The 24276-nt window shown below is 40.4% G+C and overlaps 1 protein-coding gene across 1 annotated transcript; it reads right to left on the reverse strand.

Moving 5' to 3' along the window:
* Window positions 1-5911: 5911 nt before the first annotated feature.
* On the reverse strand, window positions 5912-6845 carry LOC131953294 (protein PRRC1-like). Its single transcript, XM_059316427.1, has 2 exons — window positions 6721-6845; window positions 5912-6398 (listed from the first exon to the last, which is right to left on the reverse strand). Exons 1-2 carry the CDS (start codon window positions 6843-6845, stop codon window positions 5912-5914), a joined length of 612 nt encoding a protein of 203 aa, XP_059172410.1.
* Window positions 6846-24276: the final 17431 nt, after the last annotated feature.

Below are 24276 nucleotides of genomic sequence, written 5' to 3' on the forward strand. Positions count from 1 at the left end.
GTCAGTGTGTCAGTGTGCCAGTGTGTCAGTGTGTCAGTGTGTTAGTGTGTCAGTGTGTCAGTGTGTCAGTGTGGCAATGTGTTAGCGTGTCAGTGTGTAAGCGTGTCAGCGTGTCAGTGTGTCAGTGTGCGAGTGTGTCAGTGTGTCAGTGTGCCAGTGTGTTAGTGTGCCAGTGTGTCAGTGTGTCAGTGTGCCAGTGTGTCAGTGTGTCAGTGTGTCAGTGTGTCAGTGTGTCAGTGTGCGAGTGTGTCAGTGTGTCATTGTGACAGTGTGTCAGTGTGCAAGTGTGTCAGTGTCACAGTGTTCCAGTGTGTCAGTGTGTCAGTGTACCAGTGTGTCAGTGTGTCAGTGTGCCAGTGTGTCCGTGTGTCAGTGTGTTAGTATTTTGGTGATTAAAGCCAGGGCTTTTGTTTGAATAAAATTTAAGTAAAGGGGGAAGGGGGGTCTAGTCAAGACGTTAATCTGCTACATTTGTTCCAGCTACTGGCAAACTAAAATCCTTTCATTTTTACACGTTTTACTAAAGCAGTCTCGGTATTTTGGTTTATGTGTGTTGTATATATGTGTGTGTGTGTGTTTGCGTGTGTGTGTGCTTTTGTGTGTGTGTGTCTGTGTAGTCAAACATCGTAACTTAATTTGACCCATTTCTTTCACTTTTCAGATTAGTAAATTTGGGATGACAAGGCAAGAATTAATAATGTTCTTATTAGTTAAATATAAAATAGGTCCCTAAAATGAATTAATACTATCTCTTTAAGCAATAACGGAAAGAAATCGTCAAGTTTTTTTTTAGATTCGTCAAATATTGAGGCATAACCAGACACTGCAATGAAAAACCCCCGTTTGATTTTCAGAACATATATTTTTTTTGTAATAAAAAACCGCGAAAACTGCACCCCAAACTTGATTATAATGTGCGAAGGATAAAATATTTTTGGCCCAACGGAAATTCCCGCTCTATTTATGTCTGCCTCCATCTTGGATGCACTCGAGACATGCGCCGTACATGATATTGATAAGGTGAATCGAACGGTCTCAGCAGATAGCAGACGACTGGCAGAAAACATTGAGCCTGTTCGTCTAAGCTCTGGAGCCAATCGTCTGCTCCAACTTGATCTGCAGGATTTTAATGTTATTTCATGGCGAGTGTGGGGAGATGTGTGGGGGTGAAATGGGTGTGGGTAAGTGGTTCTGTTTGTTGTGAGAAAGTTTTATGTGTATGCGTGTTATGTGTTGTGTGTTTTGATTGTTTCATTGAGGATTTTAGTTGGGAGTGTGTGAATGTCGAGGAGAATTATATGTGTGTTTATTTGTGTGTAAGCTGCACGTGAGTACAGAGAGAGTTGTGTGTGTGTGTGTGTGTAAACAGAGTTGAGTGTAAAGAGAGAGTTGAATGTGTGTAAAGATAAAGTTGTGTGTGTGTGTGTAAACAGAGAGTTGAGTGTGTGTGTAAACAGAGAGTTGAGTGTAAAGAGACAGTTGAGTGTGTGTGTGTGCGTGTGTAAAGAGAGCTGAGCGTAAAGAAGGAGTTGAGTGTGAGTGTAAAGAGAGAGTTGTATGTGTGTGTAAAGAGAGAGTTGAGTGTAAAGAGAGAGTTGAATGTGTGTAAAGATAAAGTTGTGTGTGTGTGTGTAATGAGAGAGTTGTGTGTGTGTGTGTGTGTAAAGAGAGAGCTGTGTGTGTGTGTAAAGAGAGAGCTGTGTGTGTAAAGAGAGAGTTGTGTGTGTGTAAACAGAGTTTTGTGTGTGTGTGTAAAGAGTAAGTTGTGTGTAAAGAGAGAGCTGTGTGTGTGTGTGTAAAGAGAGAGCTGTGTGTGTAAAGAGAGAGTTGTGTGTGTGTAAACAGAGTTTTGTGTGTGTGTAAAGAGTAAGTTGTGTGTAAAGAGAGAGAGCTGAGCCAGCTTGAAGGATTTGAGTGTGTGAGAGATTTATGTGTCAGCTGTAAATATGTAGGGGGGGGGGGGGAATAATAAAGATTCAAGTAATTAAAAATTACGTCTGCGCGGATTGTTTTTATCTTATAAAAAATGGACCACATTTTTTGTTCAACTTGCCTTAATTTTTATTTTCTACGACTTGCAGTTGTTTTAAAGCTAAATATTTTTCATACACAAAACCACTCGGCTTTTTGATTTACCCAAGTAAAACACACCAATCAGCAGTAGCAAATAGGTTTGATGTGCCCTTAATGAATGCTGTAGTTGAGCCTACCAGACTGCTGAGAGGCTAGTGCCATACAAGCCTGAACAAAGTCGTATATGGTTGTACGTTAGCAAATGAAAAGAAAATGTCCCAATATAATCAATAGATCTGACCAGTTCTCCGAAATGCATGACGGGAATTATTTGACCGTCCCGGGTATCGATCTATGTTACCCCAAGTCATCTAGCTGACCACGTGATCAGACCATCCAATCACAACTGGTTTGCAAATAGAGAGCTGGTATTTGGCTGTGTTTGTGTGAAATAGCTCTAGACGAGATCCATTTCACATCTCCAGTCCTCTGTGTGATTCCTGTATTTGGCTGTGTTTGTGTGAAATAGCTCTAGACGAGATCCATTTCACATCTCCAGTCCTCTGTGTGATTCCTGTATTTGGCTGTGTTTGTGTGAAATAGCTCTAGACGAGATCCATTTCACATCTCCAGTCCTCTGTGTGATTCCTGTATTTGGCTGTGTTTGTGTGAAATAGCTCTAGACGAGATCCATTTCACATCTCCAGTCCTCTGTGTTATTCCTGTATTTGGCTGTGTTTGTGTGAAATAGCTCTAGACGAGATCCATTTCACATCTCCAGTCCTCTGTGTGATTCCTGTATTTGGCTGTGTTTGTGTGAAATAGCTCTAGACGAGATCCATTTCACATCTCCAGTCCTCTGTGTGATTCCTGTGTACCCTGGTCATTTGTCGCTAGCATCGATTGTCACAGATCTCTACAGGTCTGATGGCTGGGGCTCGGGTCTCACGGTCAAGGCCGTTTACTTCCTAGGACAAAAAAAATCGTATAGATATTTAGACAGGATCCATTCCTCAGACATATGCTTATAAGGCATCTATTCAAAGACAGACGTTTAGACAGCATCAATTCCTCAGACATATGTTTATACAGCTCTTCTTCAAAGACAGACATCTATAAAGGATCTACTCCCAAGAGATAGTCAGACAGCATCTATTCATAAGATAGAATTTAATACAGCAGTCCTCTCTAAGACAGATATTCAGACAGTATATATTATCTGAATATTAATTCAGGAAACACGCTCATCTTTACAGCTGATTCTCACCCCCACCCCCAAATCCCTGGCCCTACCCCGCCACCCCTATCTCCCAGAATATTTAATTACACGTCCATATTGATATTTAATTAACATTAGCATCAAGTTCTATTTCAGGAATTATAATCGTGAACGCTCAATCACATCAGCTTTTGATTTTTTACGGATAGAAGAGATACTATAGATCGATATAATCACCAAGAGATAGAACGATATTATCATCAATAAACAAATAAAAATAAATTATCGATCCCCAGTTTAAAACAAGCAACAGTTACATTAAGCTTTGTTTTGATTTGATATCTTCCAACTAAACATTTTTTCTTCATCTTTTTCTTGACGGTTTGTTGAGCGGGGTGAAATCTTGTATTGTCTGAAAGGTCCACACACGTATGCGCATTATTTGTAGGATATAGAACAGTATACACTCATGACTCCTGTGTATGAAGCTTGACTCCTGGCTGTGACGCTTCCCTCCTGTCTGTGACGTTGGACTCGTGTCTTCTGTCTGTGACGCCCCTAGGTTTCTCTATTTAACAGATGACCTCTGCCCTTTCGTCTGACTAGACATCAAAAAGATTTCATTAACTCAACCTGTTACCTCGTGTCGTATGTTTATTTACTAGCGGAATATTTTCGTCAAATCTAGATTTAGTGTTGACTTTGATCATTTAAGCAGCATTACCGCCCATACATTATGATTTTCTAAACCTTAAAGAAGTCAAACTGTCCTATTAAAATTAAACAAATACCGTTTCTTGATATCGATAATGTATTCAACCATTCTTGAGAAATGGCCGACGACATTGTGACCAGGACGAAATGACCGACTACATTGTGACCAGGACGAAATGACCGACTACATTGTGACCAGGACGAAATGACCGACTACATTGTGACCAGGACGAAATGACCGACTACATTGTGACCAGGACGAAATGACCGACTACATTGTGACCAGGACGAAATGGCCGACTACATTGTGACCAGGACGAAATGACCGACTACATTGTGACCAGGACGAAATGACCGACTACATTGTGACCAGGACGAAATGACCGACTACATTGTGACCAGGACGAAATGACCGACGACATTGTGACCAGAACGAAATGACCGACTACATTGTGACCAGGACGAAATGACCGACTACATTGTGACCAGGACGAAATGACCGACTACATTGTGACCAGGACGAAATGACCGACTACATTGTGACCAGGACGAAATGACCGACGACATTGTGACCAGGACGAAATGACCGACTACATTGTGACCAGGACGAAATGACCGACTACATTGTGACCAGGACGAAATGACCGACTACATTGTGACCAGGACGAAATGACCGACTACATTGTGACCAGGACGAAATGACCGACTACATTGTGACCAGGACGAAATGACCGACTACATTGTGACCAGGACGAAATGACCGACGACATTGTGACCAGGACGAAATGACCGACTACATTGTGACCAGGACGAAATGACCGACGACATTGTGATCAGGACGAAATGACCGACTACATTGTGACCAGGACGAAATGAACGACTACATTGTGACCAGGACGAAATGACCGACTACATTGTGACCAGGACGAAATGAACGACTACATTGTGACCAGGACGAAATGGCCGATCTCAGTTGGCAGCCTAGATCGTGTACTGTACTGTGGCGAGTATTCCTACAATAACGCCAATAAACCATTAATGTAACACTTATCTCTAACAGCGTGATTCATAATAAACTTCTGCGTTGTTTGATTACGGTATGGGTGTGTTATAATGGGAACTCTGTCCTGCTCACTAAATAGAGTCAATATTCAATTGTTCAGATTCATGACTGTGTAGCTTCTTCTTCTTCTTCTTCGTTCTTAATTGTAATGTTGGACGGATTTCCTCCAACACAAGTGAGTCATTCGTGTCAACATGTTATGCGCTATTCGGCCAGTACACTTTGATTTTTGCCTGCTTTTCTTTCTGGATTAGCGTCCATAGTGTTTGTCCATCCAAAAACCATCCGTGTAGCGAACCTGCTAGTCATAAGTTACACGCCAAAATAGAAAGAAAGGTCCAATAATTCCACAAAAAAGATAAAACAAACAGCAGGGCCTGAACTCTACACCTCCTGGATTGTCAGCAAGGCTTGAACTCTACACCTCCTTGATTGTAAGACAGCACAACCTCGCTGTCAAACTGAGTCAATTACAAATCACACATAGACGGCCACAAGTCCAGAACCATGCCGGAGTAAGCCATGCAAGCTGGGCTGGGAGCTGGACAAAACTGGGCTGGGAGCTGGACAAAACTGGGCTGGGAGCTGGACAAAACTGGGCTGGGAGCTGGACAAAGCTGGCTGGGAGCTGGACAAAACTGGGCTGGGAGCTGGACAAAGCTGGGCTGGGAGCTGGACAAAACTGGGCTGGGAGCTGGACAAAACTGGGATGGGAGCTGGACAAAGCTAGGCTGGGAGCTGGACAAAACTGGGCTGGGAGCTGGACAAAGCTAGGGTGGGAGCTGGACAAAGCTAGGCTGGGAGCTGGACAAAACTGGGCTGGGAGCTGGACAAAGCTAGGCTGGGAGCTGGACAAAACTGGGCTGGGAGCTGGACAAAACTGGGCTGGGAGCTGGACAAAGCTAGGCTGGGAGCTGGACAAAACTGGGCTGGGAGCTGGACAAAGCTGGGCTGGGAGCTGGACAAAGCTGGGCTGGGAGCTGGACAAAGCTGGGTTGGGAACTGGACAAAGCTGGGTTGGGAACTGGACAAAGCTGGCTGGGAGCTGGACAAAACTGGGCTGGGAGCTGGACAAAGCTAGGCTGGGAGCTGGACAAAGCTAGGCTGGGAGCTGGACAAAACTGGGCTGGGAGCTGGACAAAGCTAGGCTGGGAGCTGGACAAAACTGGGCTGGGAGCTGGACAAAACTGGGCTGGGAGCTGGACAAAGCTAGGCTGGGAGCTGGACAAAACTGGGCTGGGAGCTGGACAAAGCTGGGCTGGGAGCTGGACAAAGCTGGGCTGGGAGCTGGACAAAGCTGGGTTGGGAACTGGACAAAGCTGGGTTGGGAACTGGACAAAGCTGGCTGGGAGCTGGACAAAACTGGGCTGGGAGCTGGACAAAGCTAGGCTGGGAGCTGGACAAAGCTAGGCTGGGAGCTGGACAAAGCTGGGTTGGGAACTGGACAAAGCTGGGTTGGGAACTGGACAAAGCTGGCTGGGAGCTGGACAAAACTGGGCTGGGAGCTGGACAAAGCTAGGCTGGGAGCTGGACAAAGCTAGGCTGGGAGCTGGACAAAGCTGGCTGGGAGCTGGACAAAACTGGGCTGGGAGCTGGACAAAGCTAGGATGGGAGCTGGACAAAGCTAGGCTGGGAGCTGGACAAAGCTGGCTGGGAGCTGGACAAAACTGGGCTGGGAGCTGGACAAAACTGGGCTGGGAGCTGGACAAACCTGGGCTGGGAGCTGGACAAAGCTAGGCTGGGAGCTGGACAAAGCTGGGCTGGGAGCTGGACAAAGCTAGGCTGGACGCTAAGGGAGTAGACCCAAGTGCTGGTCATCAAGTTGTCAGGTTCCATGTAATCTGTGCTAAGCTTTCCATCAAGCCACAGACAGACACGACCAAAATTCTGGCACTAAATACAAGACAAGATACTTCTACACGATACAGAAACGATGAAAAAAAAAGACAGGATGTTAGATACACGTTTTGAAATTTTGTAATTGAACAGAATGAGATACGTTTTAAATACTGAACTTCATAAAAAATATTGATTTGAGAGTCATACAGTAAATCATGACGTAGTTTACATCTACCAAGGCCATCTAAAACACGTATAAACACAAGAAGTTTGCGTCCTACCTCCGTGAGATGGGCCAGGGGCGGTTTGATACCGGCACTTGTCTCTGGCAGCAGATGATCAATGGCTTGTAATGGTTTGACACTAGCACGCAATACGTGATTTAGTAGGCTATCGATTGGTCGCATAAATGTATAGGGAAGTGTTTAATCTAATGAATAATCTTGGCAGTAGTGACCCCAGCACTGAACCCAGAACTGAACCCAGTACTGACCCCTGAACTGAGCTCAGTCCTGACTCCTGTACTGAACCCAGTACCGACCCCAGAACTGAACCCAGTACCGACCCCTGAACTGAGCTCAGTCCTGACTCATGTACTGAACCCAGTCCTGACTCCAGCATTGAACCCAGTACCAACCCCAGCACTGAACCCTTCGCTAACCTCAGAAAGAAATCTCACACTCACATACACATTAATATATATATATATATATATATATATATATATATATATATATATATATATATATATATATATATATATATATGTGTGTGTGTGTGTGTGTGTGTGCATGCATATTATTTTCCAGAATGACAGCGCGAGAAATCATTGATAAAATAACTAGGTTTTGCATTATAAAATAACCAGGTTTGGCATTCACTCCAATATTTCCTTATCACGTGACAACCGTGTCAGGTAACTTACACTGTTCCCATCTAGCGATATCTTACCCTAAGCCTAACCTGTTGTATTCACCCAGGCCTGGACAGAGGCAGCCACCCCCACCCCCCCCCCCCGGCATGGCCCCTGGGGTGGACGTATCCCAGCATCTGACCCTGGCTGGACAGCTGCAGGAATATCGCCACGTTACCAGCCGCCATGTTTGTCGACTGATCAGCAGATCTGCACACCTGTCAACTTGAGCTGTTCGATGATAGCAGATCTATACCTCCAATATGTCAGCCTGATTGATTATGTGTTTTAATTTAATATGAATCCATTTTTCCTTTTACATTTGTACTTTATAAAATGAGTAGCTTAAAAAACAATAATAATAGCCCAGTGACTGAAATGGTTTCAGCACACTACTAAATTGAACCATATTCAACAAGCACAAATTTTGATGGTCAATCGCTCCTCACAAACACCATGCACAAGAGTAGAAATTAGTATAAGAATAATTTTTTTTTTAAATTCAAGAAAAACATAATATTAATTGGAAAGAGTTTAAGTATAAAAACAAATTCTTTAGGTAGAGACTTCTTTGCCATCAGATTTCAACATCCATTTGTAAAACACTCTCTACACATTCTTATATTTATATTTCCTTGTAACACTAAGCGAGTCGAAGGTGGGTGTATTTTATCATAAGATTCAGTGTTGATGTATTTTGTGACGGACTCCGTGGTCAGAGGTGTCTAGCTTATGTAGAGCTCGCTAAGTTGACCCAAGGTAAGAATATCGATGTTAACCACACAATAGCTTCACTTGTCAATGTTAATTACCAAGTGATTAATTAGTTGCCATACTTATCAAGGTGTCATGTACAATAGATTATTTCAACCTTTAACAAAACGTAACACTTACAAATGACAACTGACCTTTATGTAACACTTACAAATGACAACTGACCTTTATGTAACACTTACAAATGACAACTGACCTTTATGTAACACTTACAAATGACAACTGACCTTTATGTAACACTTATATAACAGTTCAAGGGCGTGGAAAGTCTCCCAAAGAAAATTTGTCTGTCACTTTCCGGCTGTTTTTGGTTTTTGACCGGTTTAGATGTCAGTTTCCGGCTGATTTTGATTGCTTCACTGTTTAGCAAAAAACAAACAAAAACAACAACAATCAAACGCGTTTTTTTTTGGCTTTTTAAAAGTTACATTTTAATTTAAAATTTAGAAATCTACGCTCAGCTTTGAATTTATATTTTCAAATAAAGAAGAAAGTAATAAACAGTTATTATAAAAAAAGTAATGTTATAGATTTAGGAGTAAAGTTGACACTTTAGTGAGACCTCTATAGCTATCCATCATAGTTTTGTAGCTTAAATGGGCCAATTTAAAATCACGCAATCATTTTTTTCAGGAGTTAACTAAAGTTTATATTTTCTAGGCTTCAGATTTACTGCAAACTAGTCACATGACACAGACCAGACCCCTTTAGTCAGACATAAGCTTTTTTTTTAAAAAGTAAAAAAAAAAATGCAATCCTTTTTAGGCAGACACCAGACATGTGAAGTCATGAATAAGCCACACAGAAGCAGACACAGACAAAAGCCACGGAACAAATCACGACTTTAATTAGCTGATTGTCACCGAGGCACCAACAGAAGACGAGCAGAACGAAATGATTGTTTAAACGTTTCTTGTGTTCGATGCGATCAATATCTCCTGCGAAATATCGGCTCCGAAAAAAGTTGCTATAAATATCTTTTCAGTTTTACTATCGGAAACTGCCGTACCTCCTGTTTTAGAGAGTTTTTAGTTTTCTTCTCTATAAAAAATGTATTGTTGAAACCCAAGTATTTTTAGGTGAACCATTGTTCTGGTTATTGTTTCATTGGCGTTGTCTTGGCCTGCATTTGCCGCGATGTATCTGGCCACACAACGCGATTCTTCAGACAAATGGATGCCAGCGTAATCCATCAAGACTTAACTCTAGCAATTGTTTCTTTTTTCAATGCAATTATCGTTAATTTATTACATTTTCTAATTAAAGTAAACTTTGTGTTTTTAACGCATAATGACGTGAGACAGTTTTATTGAGGAAAAAATTAGCTTTGACAAAGCATGTCATCTCATTAAGAAGCAATAATTAGCGCTAACGTGTACAGATGTAGCGCTCACGCAGAACATCAGCACCATATTTCTGCTCACGATGATGTTACCTGCGGTTTAAGACCTGTTATCGGCGTGAGTGGTAGGTTATAAAGACACGGACATTAATGGAGGTTTAAACTTAAATGGTTTTAAAACACAACTATATATTAAGTGGTAGAAGCAAAAATGTATAGGAAATAAAACCATTACGTTTGTGGGAGTATGGGTGTGAAAGTGTGAGTGTGTGAGAATATGGGTGTGAAAGTGTGAGTGTGTGAGTGTGTGAGAGTATGAGTGTGAAAGTGTGAGTGTGTGAGAGTATGAGTGTGAGTGTGGGTATACGAGAGTATGGGTGTGAAAGTGTGAGTGTGTGAGTGTGTGAGAGTATGAGTGTGAAAGTGTGAGTGTGTGAGAGTATGAGTGTGAGTGTGGGTATACGAGAGTATGAGTGTGAAAGTGTGAGTGTGTGAGTGTGTGAGAGTATGAGTGTGAAAGTGTGAGTGTGTGAGAGTATGAGTGTGAGTGTGGGTATACGAGAGTATGAGTGTGAAAGTGTGAGTGTGTGAGTTTGAGGGTATGAGAGTGAGTGTGTGAGAGTATGAGTGTGTGAGTGTGAAAACGTGATAGAATGAAAATGTATGAGATTCGCCTGTTCTAAAGTTTCGTTCATTACATGCCAAGATCAGAAACTGCATACAGACAAGTTTATATATTGTCAAACCAAAAAACATTTCCTCAAACAACCTCCCGAGCATATACAACATACAACATAAACAACAGCACAACCACATACAACATACAACATTAACAACAGCACGACAATAAACAACATACAACATAAACAACAGCACGAGCACATACACAATAAACAACACCAAGACCATCACTACACTGTCTCGCCTACATGTCCTCAACAACCAACATTCAGGTCCTAATCCGATAAGGGAAAAACGAACGTTTTGTTTGTCCCATTTTCTCCAGAAACTCCAAAGAAAGAGCGCTCATCAATACAGGGCCACAACCGAACTATCCAAACCACGTATAATCCAGTAGTTCCATTGTGTATATATGCTAATGGTGTCAATCATCCAGTAGCGGAGTGCTAGAGATACGACACAGTTGTCTGGGATGGGATGAACGAATGAATTATTCACATGTAGGACTCCCAGCTTAATATTAAAATCTTTAATCACATTAGTAAATATTTATGGAGCAGTAAGACTGAGATCTTGTCGGCTACTAGATTACCGTTCCTGAATGTAGAGTGGAGAATTAAAGCTATTAAAAGCAAGTGTGAGTCGAAGTATAGCTAGTCTGTCAACACACGCAGGAGCAGAAATATTGTTTGTCAACACACACAGGAGCAGATATATTGTCTGCTTTTAGTCTGTCAAACACACAGGAGCAGGAATATTGTCTGCTTCATGAACCAGTTCTAAACAGTTCAGTTTCAACACAAGCGACAGGGGGTAACTAAAGTCGTAGGGGGGGGGGGGTCAGGGGTCGATTTCGGCAACATACAGTGGGGGTTGGTGACGACAGAAGCAGGTGGGGGTCAAAGATTAATTTAAACAACCCTCCGGGGGGGGGGGGTCTGACACCGGCAATCGCTAAAAAGTTGGGAAAACCTACGTATCTTGTACTTTGAAATTATGTCCACCTAACTGAAACACTGCTCAAGTTATTTGTAATCAAGAACCGGAAACAGAGTAATTTACCATTTACTTATATTGGAAATGGCTGGAAAAAAAACAGCAACCCCCAAGTATAGTAACTCATACGTACGATTCCAGTCACTAGGTTGTAACATAACACAGGTTATCGTGTTCAGCCGGAAATAGAGTACCACTTCCGGTGAGGAGAAATTGCTGAAAAGTTGAAAGAAATCTGCGTATTGGATCTAATACTTTTGTGTGAAATTTCTTAAACTCTTCTAAAAGCGTAAACCCTTCTAAAACCGTAAAACCTGCTAAAAACCGCAAACCCTACTAAAACTGTAATCAAGATATCATGTTGACACAGACTGACAAAATTGTAAAAGTGGATTTTTCCGACCCACGTCCAGATGTGTGTCGATTTTTCGCACCATTACAGTACTCTAGATGTGCTCCGTACACGCGGAAGTTAAATCATCCGCAGGTAACATTTCTACACCCCCCCCCCGCCCCCACCCCCCGCCCCAGAAAAAAAACCACCAACAAAAAAAAACAACAAAGTTAACAATATAGATCTTCAACTTATGCCAGTAGGGCAGGACTGCCATTTTTAAAAAGTTGAAATTATCTCCACTTTAAATTTGAAGTTCAGTTTTAGAACGTAATGTAGCTTTTTCAGCAAATTTCTAAACAATTTATAAAAAATACAAATCAAGATGGAGAGGAAGTATTCAATAGTTTATGCACAATGAAAACATTTTCTATCCCATAACTCATACAGTTAGCTCACTTATGTTTTAGCATAAAGTCGTCGTCCCCCCCCCCCAAAAAAAAAACAAAAACAAAAAAAAAAACAACCCAACAAATGTAGAATATTTAATGGGCTGAAATAAATCATGAGACACCTGTGATCTCGCCAAAAATTGTCAAGTAAAGCAAAACGTTTTTAAATTACGAAACGAGTCAGTGGGTCAAAATATTCTAGCCCTTCTAAAAATAGCTGTTACTTCTCCATGAAAATGTTTGACAGTGCACAAACTTTCATCCGGTCACATGATTCGTTCATTCACCTCGAGGCTGTTTTTTGCTTCAAAACTCTAAAAAAAGCTGCAAATGTTTCAAACTATAAAATCTAGGAAACTGCTGGTTTTGACTTTTGAAAGCAAGTGACCCTCTCTGTGATGCTGCCATTTGATTGATCCTATAGGAGGATGTGTTAGGTACACGACATTTCTAATGAGGGGTCGTCCATAAATGACGTCACACTCGTAGGGGGAGGGGTGTCCGTAATTTTGTGACGGTGTGTGATGAGGGGAGGGGAGGTTTCAGGTGGTTTGACGTCACACTTTTGCATTATAAAAACATAAACCGGGAGTGATCTCCCCTAAATTTCTCGAATATTCTTATATAAAACAACAGGGGATGGGAACTCCATTTTAAATACTTAAAGTTTTTAAAATAGAACAAAATCTCGTAGAAAAAAAAAATTGCACACCAAGTGAACGCCAAATGAAATGTGCATGATAGTGCGCAATATTATTAGTACTTTATAAATTTACATGCGTTTTTTGAGAAATTGGAAATAGCGTAAGTTAGTACTTCCGGTCAACGGAAATTATTCAAAATTCGACAGAAGGTAGAGAATTAGATCTTTTACTTACATGTGAAATGTCATTTATCTATTTGAAATAGTACTCAAGTTATAGGCTTGTGAAAAATTCAAAGTAGAAAAAGTACCACTTCCGGGTATCGGAAATCTCTCAAAAGTTGATCAGGATCTACGATTTTGATAAAATACTTATATATGAAATTTCATCAACCTAGCTGTAACGGTACTCAAGTTATCGTGTTTACACACAGACAGACACACAGACATACGGACAAGATTGCAAAATTATGTTTTTCCGTATCAGTAAGGTGTAAAACGTCGAGATTTGTAAAAATCTCGATTTTTTTGCACGATTACAAGACTTTCTCTATACTTCGTATATACGAGAAAGTAAAAAAAGCAATGTTAGAAATCGAATTTAAGCAGTTATTTCGCGTTTTAGAAAACTTTTAATAAACTTCAGTTGGAAGAATAAAATACTCTATGTTGACAGAGTTCAGACGAGATTTTGGAAAAAATATCGTATTTAAAAAAAATTCCAACTGCAATTTTTAGGCTGAGGTGTGACTAATTTTTTATTTTTTTGGGGGGGGGGGGGGGGGAGGACGTAAAAATCGTCAAAAAAAGCGTGACGTATTTTATGAATGACCCCCATTAAACCTTTGGTTTAATTACGTGAATAAATGAGAGTTATCGTTCAAGCCTTGATGTTGCCGGCTGTTACATAGGCCTACATGTGATACAACATGTTTGTGTGTATTGTGTATGTGGCTGTTACAGTGATGAGATACAATGGAGCTTTCTTTCTATCTGTGTTTGTGTGTTTTGTGTATGTGTGTGTTGATTGTGTGGTTTAAACTGCTTTAACATAGGTGATATTACTGTAATACTTCTATCATAAAAACATGGTAAACTAAGATAGTAGTGGTATTACTGTAATACTTCTATCATGAAAACATGGTAATCTAGGATAGCAGTGGTATTACTGTAATACTTCTATCATGAAAACATAGTAATCTAGTATAGCAGTGGTATTACTGTAATACTTCTATCATGAAAACATGGTAATCTAGGATAGCAGTGGTATTACTGTAATACTTCTATCATGAAAACAGTTGTAATCTAGGATAGCAGTGGTATTACTGTAATACTTCTATCATGAAAACATGGTAATCTAGGATAGCAGTGGTATTACTGTAATACTTCTATCATGAAAACATGGTAATCTAGGATAACATTGGTATTACTGTAATACTTCTATCATGAAAACACGGTAATCTATGATAGCATTGGTATTACTGTAATACTTCTATCATGAAAACATGGTAATCTATGATAGCATTGGTATTACTGTAATACTTCTATCATGAAAACAGTTGTAATCTAGGATAGCAGTGGTATTACTGTAATACTTCTATCATGAAAACATGGTAATCTATGATAGCAGTGGTATTACTGTAATACTTCTATCATGAAAACATGGTAATCTAGGATAGCATTGGTATTACTGTAATACTTCTATCATGAAAACAGTTGTAATCTAAGATAGTAGTGGTATTACTGTAATACTTCTATCATGAAAATATGGTAATCTAGGATAGCAGTGGTATTACTGTAATACTTCTATCATGAAAACAGTTGTAATCTAGGATAGCAGTGGTATTACTGTAATACTTCTATCATGAAAACATGGTAATCTAGGATAGCAGTGGTATTACTGTAATACTTCTATCATGAAAACAGTTGTAATCTAGGATAGAAGTGGTATTACTGTAATACTTCTATCATGAAAACATGGTAATCTAGGATAGCAGTGGTATTACTGCAATACTTCTATCATGAAAACATGGTAATCTAGGATAGCAGTGGTATTACTGTAATACTTCTATCATGAAAACAGTTGTAATCTAGGATAGCAGTGGTATTACTGTAATACTTCTATCATGAAAACAGTTGTAATCTAGGATAGCAGTGGTATTACTGTAATACTTCTATCATGAAAACAGTTGTAATCTAGGATAGCAGTGGTATTACTGTAATACTTCTATCATGAAAACAGTTGTAATCTAGGATAGCAGTGGTATTACTGTAATACTTCTATCATGAAAACAGTTGTAATCTAGGATAGCAGTGGTATTACTGTAATACTTCTATCATGAAAACATGGTAATCTAGGATAGCAGTGGTATTACTGTAATACTTCTATCATGAAAACAGTTGTAATCTAGGATAGAAGTGGTATTACTGTAATACTTCTATCATGAAAACAGTTGTAATCTAAGATCAATCAAGATTTGGTGTCGACCCCAGGTCGGCCATACAGCAGAAACTCGGGCAGCGAGCGCCGTCTAGCGGCTCGCACATAACGCGCGCAGAACGCCGCCTGCCGCCACATTGAAGAAAAGCTGAGTCGCCCGCCGATTGGTGAATGAATATTTGAGTGGCGGTCTTGATTACACCATCAAGTCACATTTCTTACACTTTTCATCACATTATTACGTTAGGGGGAACGCGCTTCTGAATCAGGCACACTTTGGATGTAAACAAAAACAAAGTTTAGTGTGTGTGTGAGACATTATAGTGACGAGCCTAGCTAGCACCATAGTCCAGAGTTTTTACTTCAAACTTTGAAAAGTTGTAAAACAGGTGTCAGACATCAATACACGTGCACCAGTCAATGGTGTGTGCGCTAGGAATACTGAGTACTCACACAAGACAAGCACATCGACATCCTCGAGTCAAATCCCCTAAATCTGGTAGGTCTTTAACGTTCTCAGATGTTTTGTGATAAGTTAACTGTTAGGTCTTTGACGTTCTCAGATGTTTTGTGATAAGTTAACTTTTAGGTCTTTAACGTTCTCAGATGGTTTGTGATACGTTATGTTTTGTACATAAAAAAAACAAACATTTCCTGTAAATTTCTATTTAAAACGAAACTCAACTAGAAATTCGATATAGCTTTATTATAACACGCAAATCACAGATAATGTTGCTTCTGCAGTCTTAAGATATCTCTTGTATCGCAAAGTTCATGTAATATGAAACTGCAGTCTTAAAATATCTCTTATATCGTAAAGTTCATGTACTTTGATACTGCAGTCTTAAGATATCTCTTGAATCGTGAAGTTCATGTTATTTGATACTAATCGCTCTTACTATAATACAAATGCAAACTATATATAAACGTTCATATGATATGCGAGCTGACATTGTGTAAAAGTTGACATGATATACACGTTTTCATGATATAAAAGTTGACATGATACAAGTTTTCATGATATAAAAGTTGACATGATACACGTTTTCATGACATAAAAGTTTACATGATATACAAGTTTTCAAGATATAAAAGTTGACATGATATACACGTTTTCGTGATATAAAGTTGACACGCTAAAGAGGTGCTCACAATGTGATACTTGTACTGTCTTAAGAAATCTCTGCATATATTGATCTGCTTGAAATGAGCATTTGTATCCGTCCTAAGTATGACAAGGACGATACAATTGTTTTGTCGTCTTTGGAGTTGTTTCTATCTCTTATCTAAGGCGGAAGTCGGATACCCCGGCGCCATGTAGTGGGTGTGTGTGGGGGGGGGGTTAGTAGAAATGTGGGATGCGTGTGGTGTGTGTGGGTGGGTGTGAGTGGGGTGTGAGTGGTAATGTGGGATGTGTGTGGGGTGTGTAGGGGTGTGAGTGGGGTGTGAGTGGGAATGTGGAATGTGTGTGGGGTGTGTAGGGGTGTGAGTGGGGTGTGAGTGGGAATGTGGAATGTGTGTGGGGTGTGGAGGGGTGAAATCATTCATTAAACAAGCCACAAGAAACTCTAACCACCTTGCCACCAACTTCAGCGTACCAGCAAGGTAACCAGTAATGTGTAACCAGCAAGGTGTAACCAGCATGGTGTAACCAGTAATGTGTAACCAGTAAAGTGTAACCAGCCAACGTATTAAAAGAGACCGTTCCTTTATTATTTAACCAGCAGCTAAGCCCGTCGGATGACAGGCTAAATAAAAAAACAACAATAACATTTTTTATTAGATTTTCTGTTGTCTGGGTCAGTTCCTAAAGATACGACAGCATGTAAACAACATGGAATGACCAAACGGATTAATTGTTTCATCCACTATGAGCACCATTGATTCAATGGTGCCATTTTAAGCACGTTAATCTTTCTTAATATGTTTTTTTTATGACGGATTAACTCCACTACGCCACATAAACCACTCGCCATGGCCACACTCAACCCTTTTCGACCTTTGTTCACACACGAAGCCCTCAGCACCCCACTCCCCCCTAGCCTAGCACCTACCACACTCCCCCTTAACATACCACTCCCCCCCCCACCCCACTAAAGCAACCCGTAAGCTAAAATTAGTCCAGATTAGTATTTCGCAGCTTTCCAATGAACACAATTATGCCTCGTTAGTATTTTGTTGCCTTCCACTTGACAAAAAGGTTATCAATACAAGAAAATTACTATTACCAGTTGTAGCGCAAGTAAGCATTTTAATATTACCTTAGTTGAAGGCCACTTTACCTGTAACATTTAAATTTTGGACCTTTGAAAAAACACTTTTTTATTAAATACCCGGGAAAATGCGTTTTATCGACACGAAATGTATATATTTATAACAACTCTCAGTTTGGAATCGTATAGTACCGTTTCAGACGTGTTACGAAACTTCACACATTAGTATTATATATAATTTTTAGTTCTCTATAATTTGAGCGATTCCGGGTAACCGTAAGTGGTACTTACTCCACTTCCGGTTTCTCAAAAGCTCATAACTTACCGTGTAAGTAAGGTGGATAACATTTCAATATAAAGAATTAAACTGTATTAAAAGTCTTCTTTTAACTTTTAAACGATTTTAGGTAACCGGAAGTGGTACTTTATTTTGAATGATGCAGTATTTTACGCCTTTTACATATTCTCAAAAAAAAATAATAAATAAATAAAATAATTTTATAATCTTGTATCATACGTTTTGAAGCAGCATATTAAAAAAAAATGTCGCCTCTATACCATGTTCCTTACAAACTCAAATATTTCCAAAGCTGGGTTGTCCCGGAAGTGCCCTCCCAACCCTTATTGGGGAAACTGGAAGACACGACCAAAGTTTACAAAGTGTAACTTTTTCGTGTTCAGGTAAATTGTCTTCCCAACGACGATCGTATATTATTTTTTTCGGGTCATTTTCCCAGGATAACTTTTATAAAATTTTATTAAAATGGTTTCTTAGTATCCTGACTCTAATCCAAGACACAAGTCATCAGCTGACTAATGTATGACACATGTCTTCAAGTGACTAAGACACATGTCATCAGCTGACACTAATCTAAGACACATGTCATCAGGCCCTACGGACATCGTAGTGACTTTTATCGTCAGCTTTTCCATTGTAATCGTATCGTCAATGTCTATTGTAATCGTATCGTTTTTGACTTTTATTGTCATTGTTATAGTATCGCCATAGTCTATTGTAATCGTATCGTCCATGCCCACCGACGGCTACGCTTTAAACTTTAGCCCGCTGGTGTTGAGACCGGCGCTGGTGTTGAGACCGGCGCTGGTGTTGAGACCGGCGCTGTTGTAAACTAGCAAGAACGAGACTTGGGGGATTACAACTGACCACTGCCTGAATGGAGCCCCGGCTGAAAGCTGACTGGTGTCTGGGGTCACTGATGGAGGGAACCACGGAAAAGCTGAAAGCTGTCGGCTGATACTAATGGAGGTACCCATCCTTTATGGGCGGCATGGCGGCACTAGATTAGGTTTCTCGAGTCAAGTTGGAATAAAGAAACGGATTTTTGCTTAAAATAAGTTTCTCGAGACAAGGTAGAATAAAGAAGTGTACATTTGCTAAAAATAACTTTCTCGAGTCACGGTAGAATAAAATTGTGTAGTTTTTGTTTTAAATAACTTTCTCGAGTCAAGGTAGAATAAAAAAAGTGTAGATTTGTTTAAAATGAATTCGAGCCACAACAATATTTCTCCATTAAAAAGTGATAACACAGTAACGATTTCACGGAAGAAGAATCTATCCATGTCTTTTAGCAAGAGATGAGTTATAAAACTGTACCAGTCCATGAATTTTATGTCAGTTATTCAGGTGTGGCTGATGTATGTTTGATGATCACGTTTACAACTAGCAGTGGCCATTTTGCCGGTGATACTGTCGGACTAGAGATGGGTGACCAGACTGAAGTGTACAGTGTTAGATCTTAATTCTTGCGTGTACACAGCTAGCGATGGTCCAGTCGCCATGAATTCTTGCGTGTACACAGCTAGCGATGGTCCAGTCGCCATGAATTCTTGCGTGTACACAGCTAGGGATGGTCCAGTTGCCATGAATTCTTGCTTGTACACAGCTAGCGATGGTCCAGTCGCCATGAATTCTTGCTTGTACACAGCTAGCGATGGTCCAGTTGCCATGAATTCTTGCGTGTACACAACTAGCAATGGAAAATCCTGCTTTAGGCTAATATAACCACTCGCTAGCAGACAATAGAACGTCAGAAAATCGAAGTTTATAACAAACACTAGAACGTTAGAGAATCGAAGTTTATAACAAACACTAGAACGTCAGAGAATCGAAGTTTATAACAAACACTAGAACGTCAGAGAATCGAAGTTTCTAACAAACACTAGAACGTCAGAGAATCGAAGTTTATAACAAACAGTAGAACGTCAGAGAATCGAAGTTTATAACAAACACTAGAGCGTCAGAGAATCGAAGTTTCACACGATCGGAAATCGCCGGCCCGGTTCCCGTGTGAAAGTAACCAATGCTAACAAAGTCTAGCAGCGCCTCTAGAGGGAATGGTAAACAATACTGCCACACACATACACCCTCACCAACACACATACACCCATACCAAAAACACACACACGCGAAATGGTTCATTGTTCGAATCTATTTTCATGAGATTTAGTAAACTCCGAATGGAGTCCCCCCCCCCCCCACTTATCGGCTGAGATCATCACCCCCACCCAGCTACAGCCTAATTAATTTTATATAATTATTTTCGTTGTTGATCTCTGAGGTTTTAACTTAAGAACGTGCAGCGATTAGTGCGGGTGGACTTATTGTTACCACTGGTTGCACGTCAACCACAACACCCCACACCCTACATGTAGCCACCATCCCATAGAAACACCAGTCCGTATAAAACACAACCACCAATCAGGTAGCCACCATCCCATAGAAACACCAGTCCGTATAAAACACAACCACCAATCAGGTAGCCATCAACCCATAGAAACACCAGTCCGGATAAAACACAACCACCAATCAGGTAGCCACCATCCCATAGAAACACCAGTCCGGATAAAACACAACCACCAATCAGGTAGCCACCAACCGATTGAAACACCAGTCCGGATAAAACACAACAACCAATCTGGTAGCCACTAGCCTATCTGTCACGTGGTAAAATTTGAAACAAATGTAATCTGTATTCATTACACCTTAACACTAATCAATACACATCAACATAAAAAATACGTTAAAATCAGTGCAAACATACACACAATCAAAATATCCAAAAAAACATTTGTAACACACCAACCGGTACACTCTTACACCACATAAACACCACCCTAGCACTATTGCACCAAACCACCACCAGTGCACAAAACCACCACCAGTGCACCATACCACAACAAATGCACCACACCACCACCAGTGCACTACACCATTACTAGCGCACCACGCCACCACTAATGCACCATACCACCACTAGTGCACCATACCACCACTAGTGCACCATAACTCCACCAATGCACTACACCACAACAAGTGCACTACACCACAACAAGTGCACTACACCACAACAAGTGCACCATACCACAACAAGTGCACCATACCACCACCAGTGCACCAAACCACCATGACACTGAGAGCCGAACCTCTCGACAGCTAAAAGTGGACTTTGTGAAAGATTGAAGAATTTATCGTAATGGAACGTCGTGCTCGGTGGAATTGGTTTGAGTACATTCACAGGTGTACACTTACCTGCTTACTCCCCCTGAGTGGGTTACCTCTACTTACCTCTCCTGCTAGAATCAACTCCCCGTATCTCCGGTGCTAGAGTTACCTCTCATGCTAGTTACCTCTCTTGCTAGTTACTTCTCCTGCTAGAGTTACCTCTCCTTACATCTGATGCTTGAGTTACCTCTCCTTACATCTGATGCTAGAGTAACCTCCCCGTATCCACGCTGCTAGAGTTAAGATAAAGTTGAGATTTGCCATAACGTTGAATTAATTTCTTCTATCTGAATGGTTCGAGTCACTAAATGACAGATGAGACTTGGGTCACTAGTCAACTCTCGATGACCTCTCTAGCGTGACCCTAAAGGTCAACACGTTTCTCAGAAGTCAGCCTATTACTTTAAAGTGATTCTTGATACCGATAAATGAAAAAAAAAATTGCCGGAACATTTTTAGAAACCAAATTTTTTTATAACATAATGACGTTTTTAGCTTCGTGAAATGAGTATCATCAGCTTCACATTATGGCGAGATCATAGAAATGTATTAAACCACGGGCAAAAAATTAGTTTATCTGTTGGGAGGGAAGTTGTGAAGTAGAATCTCGCGCTTTATAAAATATAAAAGGTAAACATTTTCTTTAAAGCCATCACTGATACTCGTTAAAAATGTCTAAGAATAAACAAGCATCATATATATATATATATATATATATATATATATATATATATATATATATATATATATATATATATATATATATATATATATATATATATTTATATATATATATATATACATATACATATACACATATATATATATATATATATATATATATATATATATATATATATATATATATATATATATATATATATATATATATATATATATATATATATATATATATATATATATATACAGGGGCGTAGCGAGGGGGGGGGGCGGGGGGTGCGGACCGCACCGGGTGACACCATTTAGGGGGGTGACACCAAGGCAAAAAATAGCAAAATATATAGAGAAAAACTCGATGGGGGGTGTGCAAATCGAAAGTTTGAGGGGGGGTGGTGCAAATCGAAAACTTGAGGGGGGGGGGGGGGTGCAAATCGAAAATTTGAAAGTTTGTCCCTGGGAAGGGTCTCTATGCCTCTGGGGGGGGGGTGACACCATTAAGTGCCGCACCGGGTGACACCCGACCTCGCTACGCCACTGTATATATATATATATATATATATATATATATATATATATATATATATATATATATATATATATATATATATATATAAAATTCCAAAGGCTACTAGACACACTGTAATATAGAATGTTTACAAAAAGACTGTAGAGCTCTTAACAAATTAATCTCTTTTCACCGAGCTGTTTATTGTTGCCAAATTTGACGCTCTCCTATCGCTTGTTGTACTTTTAAATTGTATCGCTGTACTGTTGGACGTCCGGAGAAAAATCTGGTGAAAATTGTAAGATGGTGTCGCACTGATCAATTATTGGATGGGAACGGTGTACTTGTGAAGTTATCGTCTGCACTCGAGCGGTCTTGTAATCTGGATGGTAGTTGCAATCAGATTAGTGTTCTAGCTGCAGATAGGCGTTACTTGTGTTGCTTTTTGTGTACCCCAATCGCCAGGTGTGAAGGTAGGGGGAAGTGAATACAAACCTATCTGATTGGTGCCCCAGTTACTAGCCTAGCGAATAGCCCATTCTAATTAAGAAATCGTTGATGCTAACAGAAAATGAAACACACGGCGTTTATTCTTCTAATTACTGCCAGTTCCTCGCGATTTTAACTTTAGTAAATGCGGTTTTAACTAAAGAGGAAATTTATTTCTTGTGTGCACGTTGTCCTAATGGAGACCAATTACTACTAAGGATTTCACGGCAGATGGGACAACATGCGCGGGGGGGGGGGGGGGGGGGGGGGGAAGGAAGAGGGGAGGCAAGGGGGAGGGGCAGCTCTGGGGGTGGGGGCAGCTCTTGGGGTAAGGGAAGCTTAGAGGGTAGGGGCAGGTCTAGGGGTAAGGGCAGCTCTGGGGGTAGGGGAAGCTCAGGGGGTAGGGGCAGGTCTAGGGGTAAGGGCAGGTCTAGGGGTAGGGGAAGCTCAGGGGGTATGCGCAGCTTTGGGAGTAGGGGCAGCTCTAGGGATCAAGTCAGTCAGTCCATCTAACCATCTAGACCAAGTAATGTTAGTTCAGTCTACAACAACATGTATAATTGATCACCGCACCACCCCACCCCGCCCTTTCATGCTGATGTCTACTATATGATTCCAGAAAACCAACCCATCCACAATTTTACTTTCACCCTTTCTTCTCCAGCTAAACTTGGAATAAATAATATATTGCTCGGTTAAGTCGCCTCAGTTCATCACAGGCCGTCTATCCCATTTAATCGACGTCTATGTGGCGGTTCACGGTCCATTGGAAACGTTCGTGCCGCGTTTGATTTCCTTAGGATGTCTTTAGATGTCTTTACGGCTTTTTACGGGCAATTGACGTTTAACCTTTAAGTTGCTGATTGACGTATATCTCGTCGTAATAGTGCGCCAGATGACCATCTTAATGTGATGACCTTATAGTGACCATCACAATGTGATGACCTTATAGTGACCATCACAATGTGATGACCTTATAGTGACCATCACAATGTGATGACCTTATAGTGACCATCACAATGTGATGACCTTATAGTGACCATCACAATGTGATGACCTTATAGTGACCATCACAATGTGATGACCTTATAGTGACCATCACAATGTGATGACCTTATAGTGACCATCACAATGTGATGACCTTATAGTGACCATCACAATGTGATGACCTTATAGTGACCAACACAATGTGATGACCTTATAGTGACCATCACAATGTGATGACCTTATAGTGACCATCACAATGTGATGACCTTATAGTGACCATCACAATGTGATGACCTTATAGTGAACATCACAATGTGATGACCTTATGTTAACCATCACAATGTGATGACCTCATAGTGACCATCACAATGTGATGACCTTATAGTGACCATCACAATGTGATGACCTTATAGTGACCATCACAATGTGGTGACCTTATGTTGACCATCTAAATG

Source organism: Physella acuta, unplaced genomic scaffold (assembly GCF_028476545.2).
Source record: "Physella acuta isolate Inbredline_101_S28 unplaced genomic scaffold, ASM2847654v3 ptg000076l, whole genome shotgun sequence".
Lineage (NCBI taxonomy): Eukaryota > Metazoa > Mollusca > Gastropoda > Physidae > Physella > Physella acuta.

Excerpts from the sequence above, each read along its gene's own strand:
- LOC131953294 (XM_059316427.1), bottom strand. The coding sequence starts at position 6,845 with ATGGAACCTGACAACTTGATGACCAGCACTTGGGTCTACTCCCTTAGC. Across the intron at positions 6,399-6,720 it reads TTGTCCAGCTCCCAGCCCAG|CCTAGCTTTGTCCAGCTCCC; the intron begins GTTTGTCCAGCT and ends TCCAGCTCCCAG.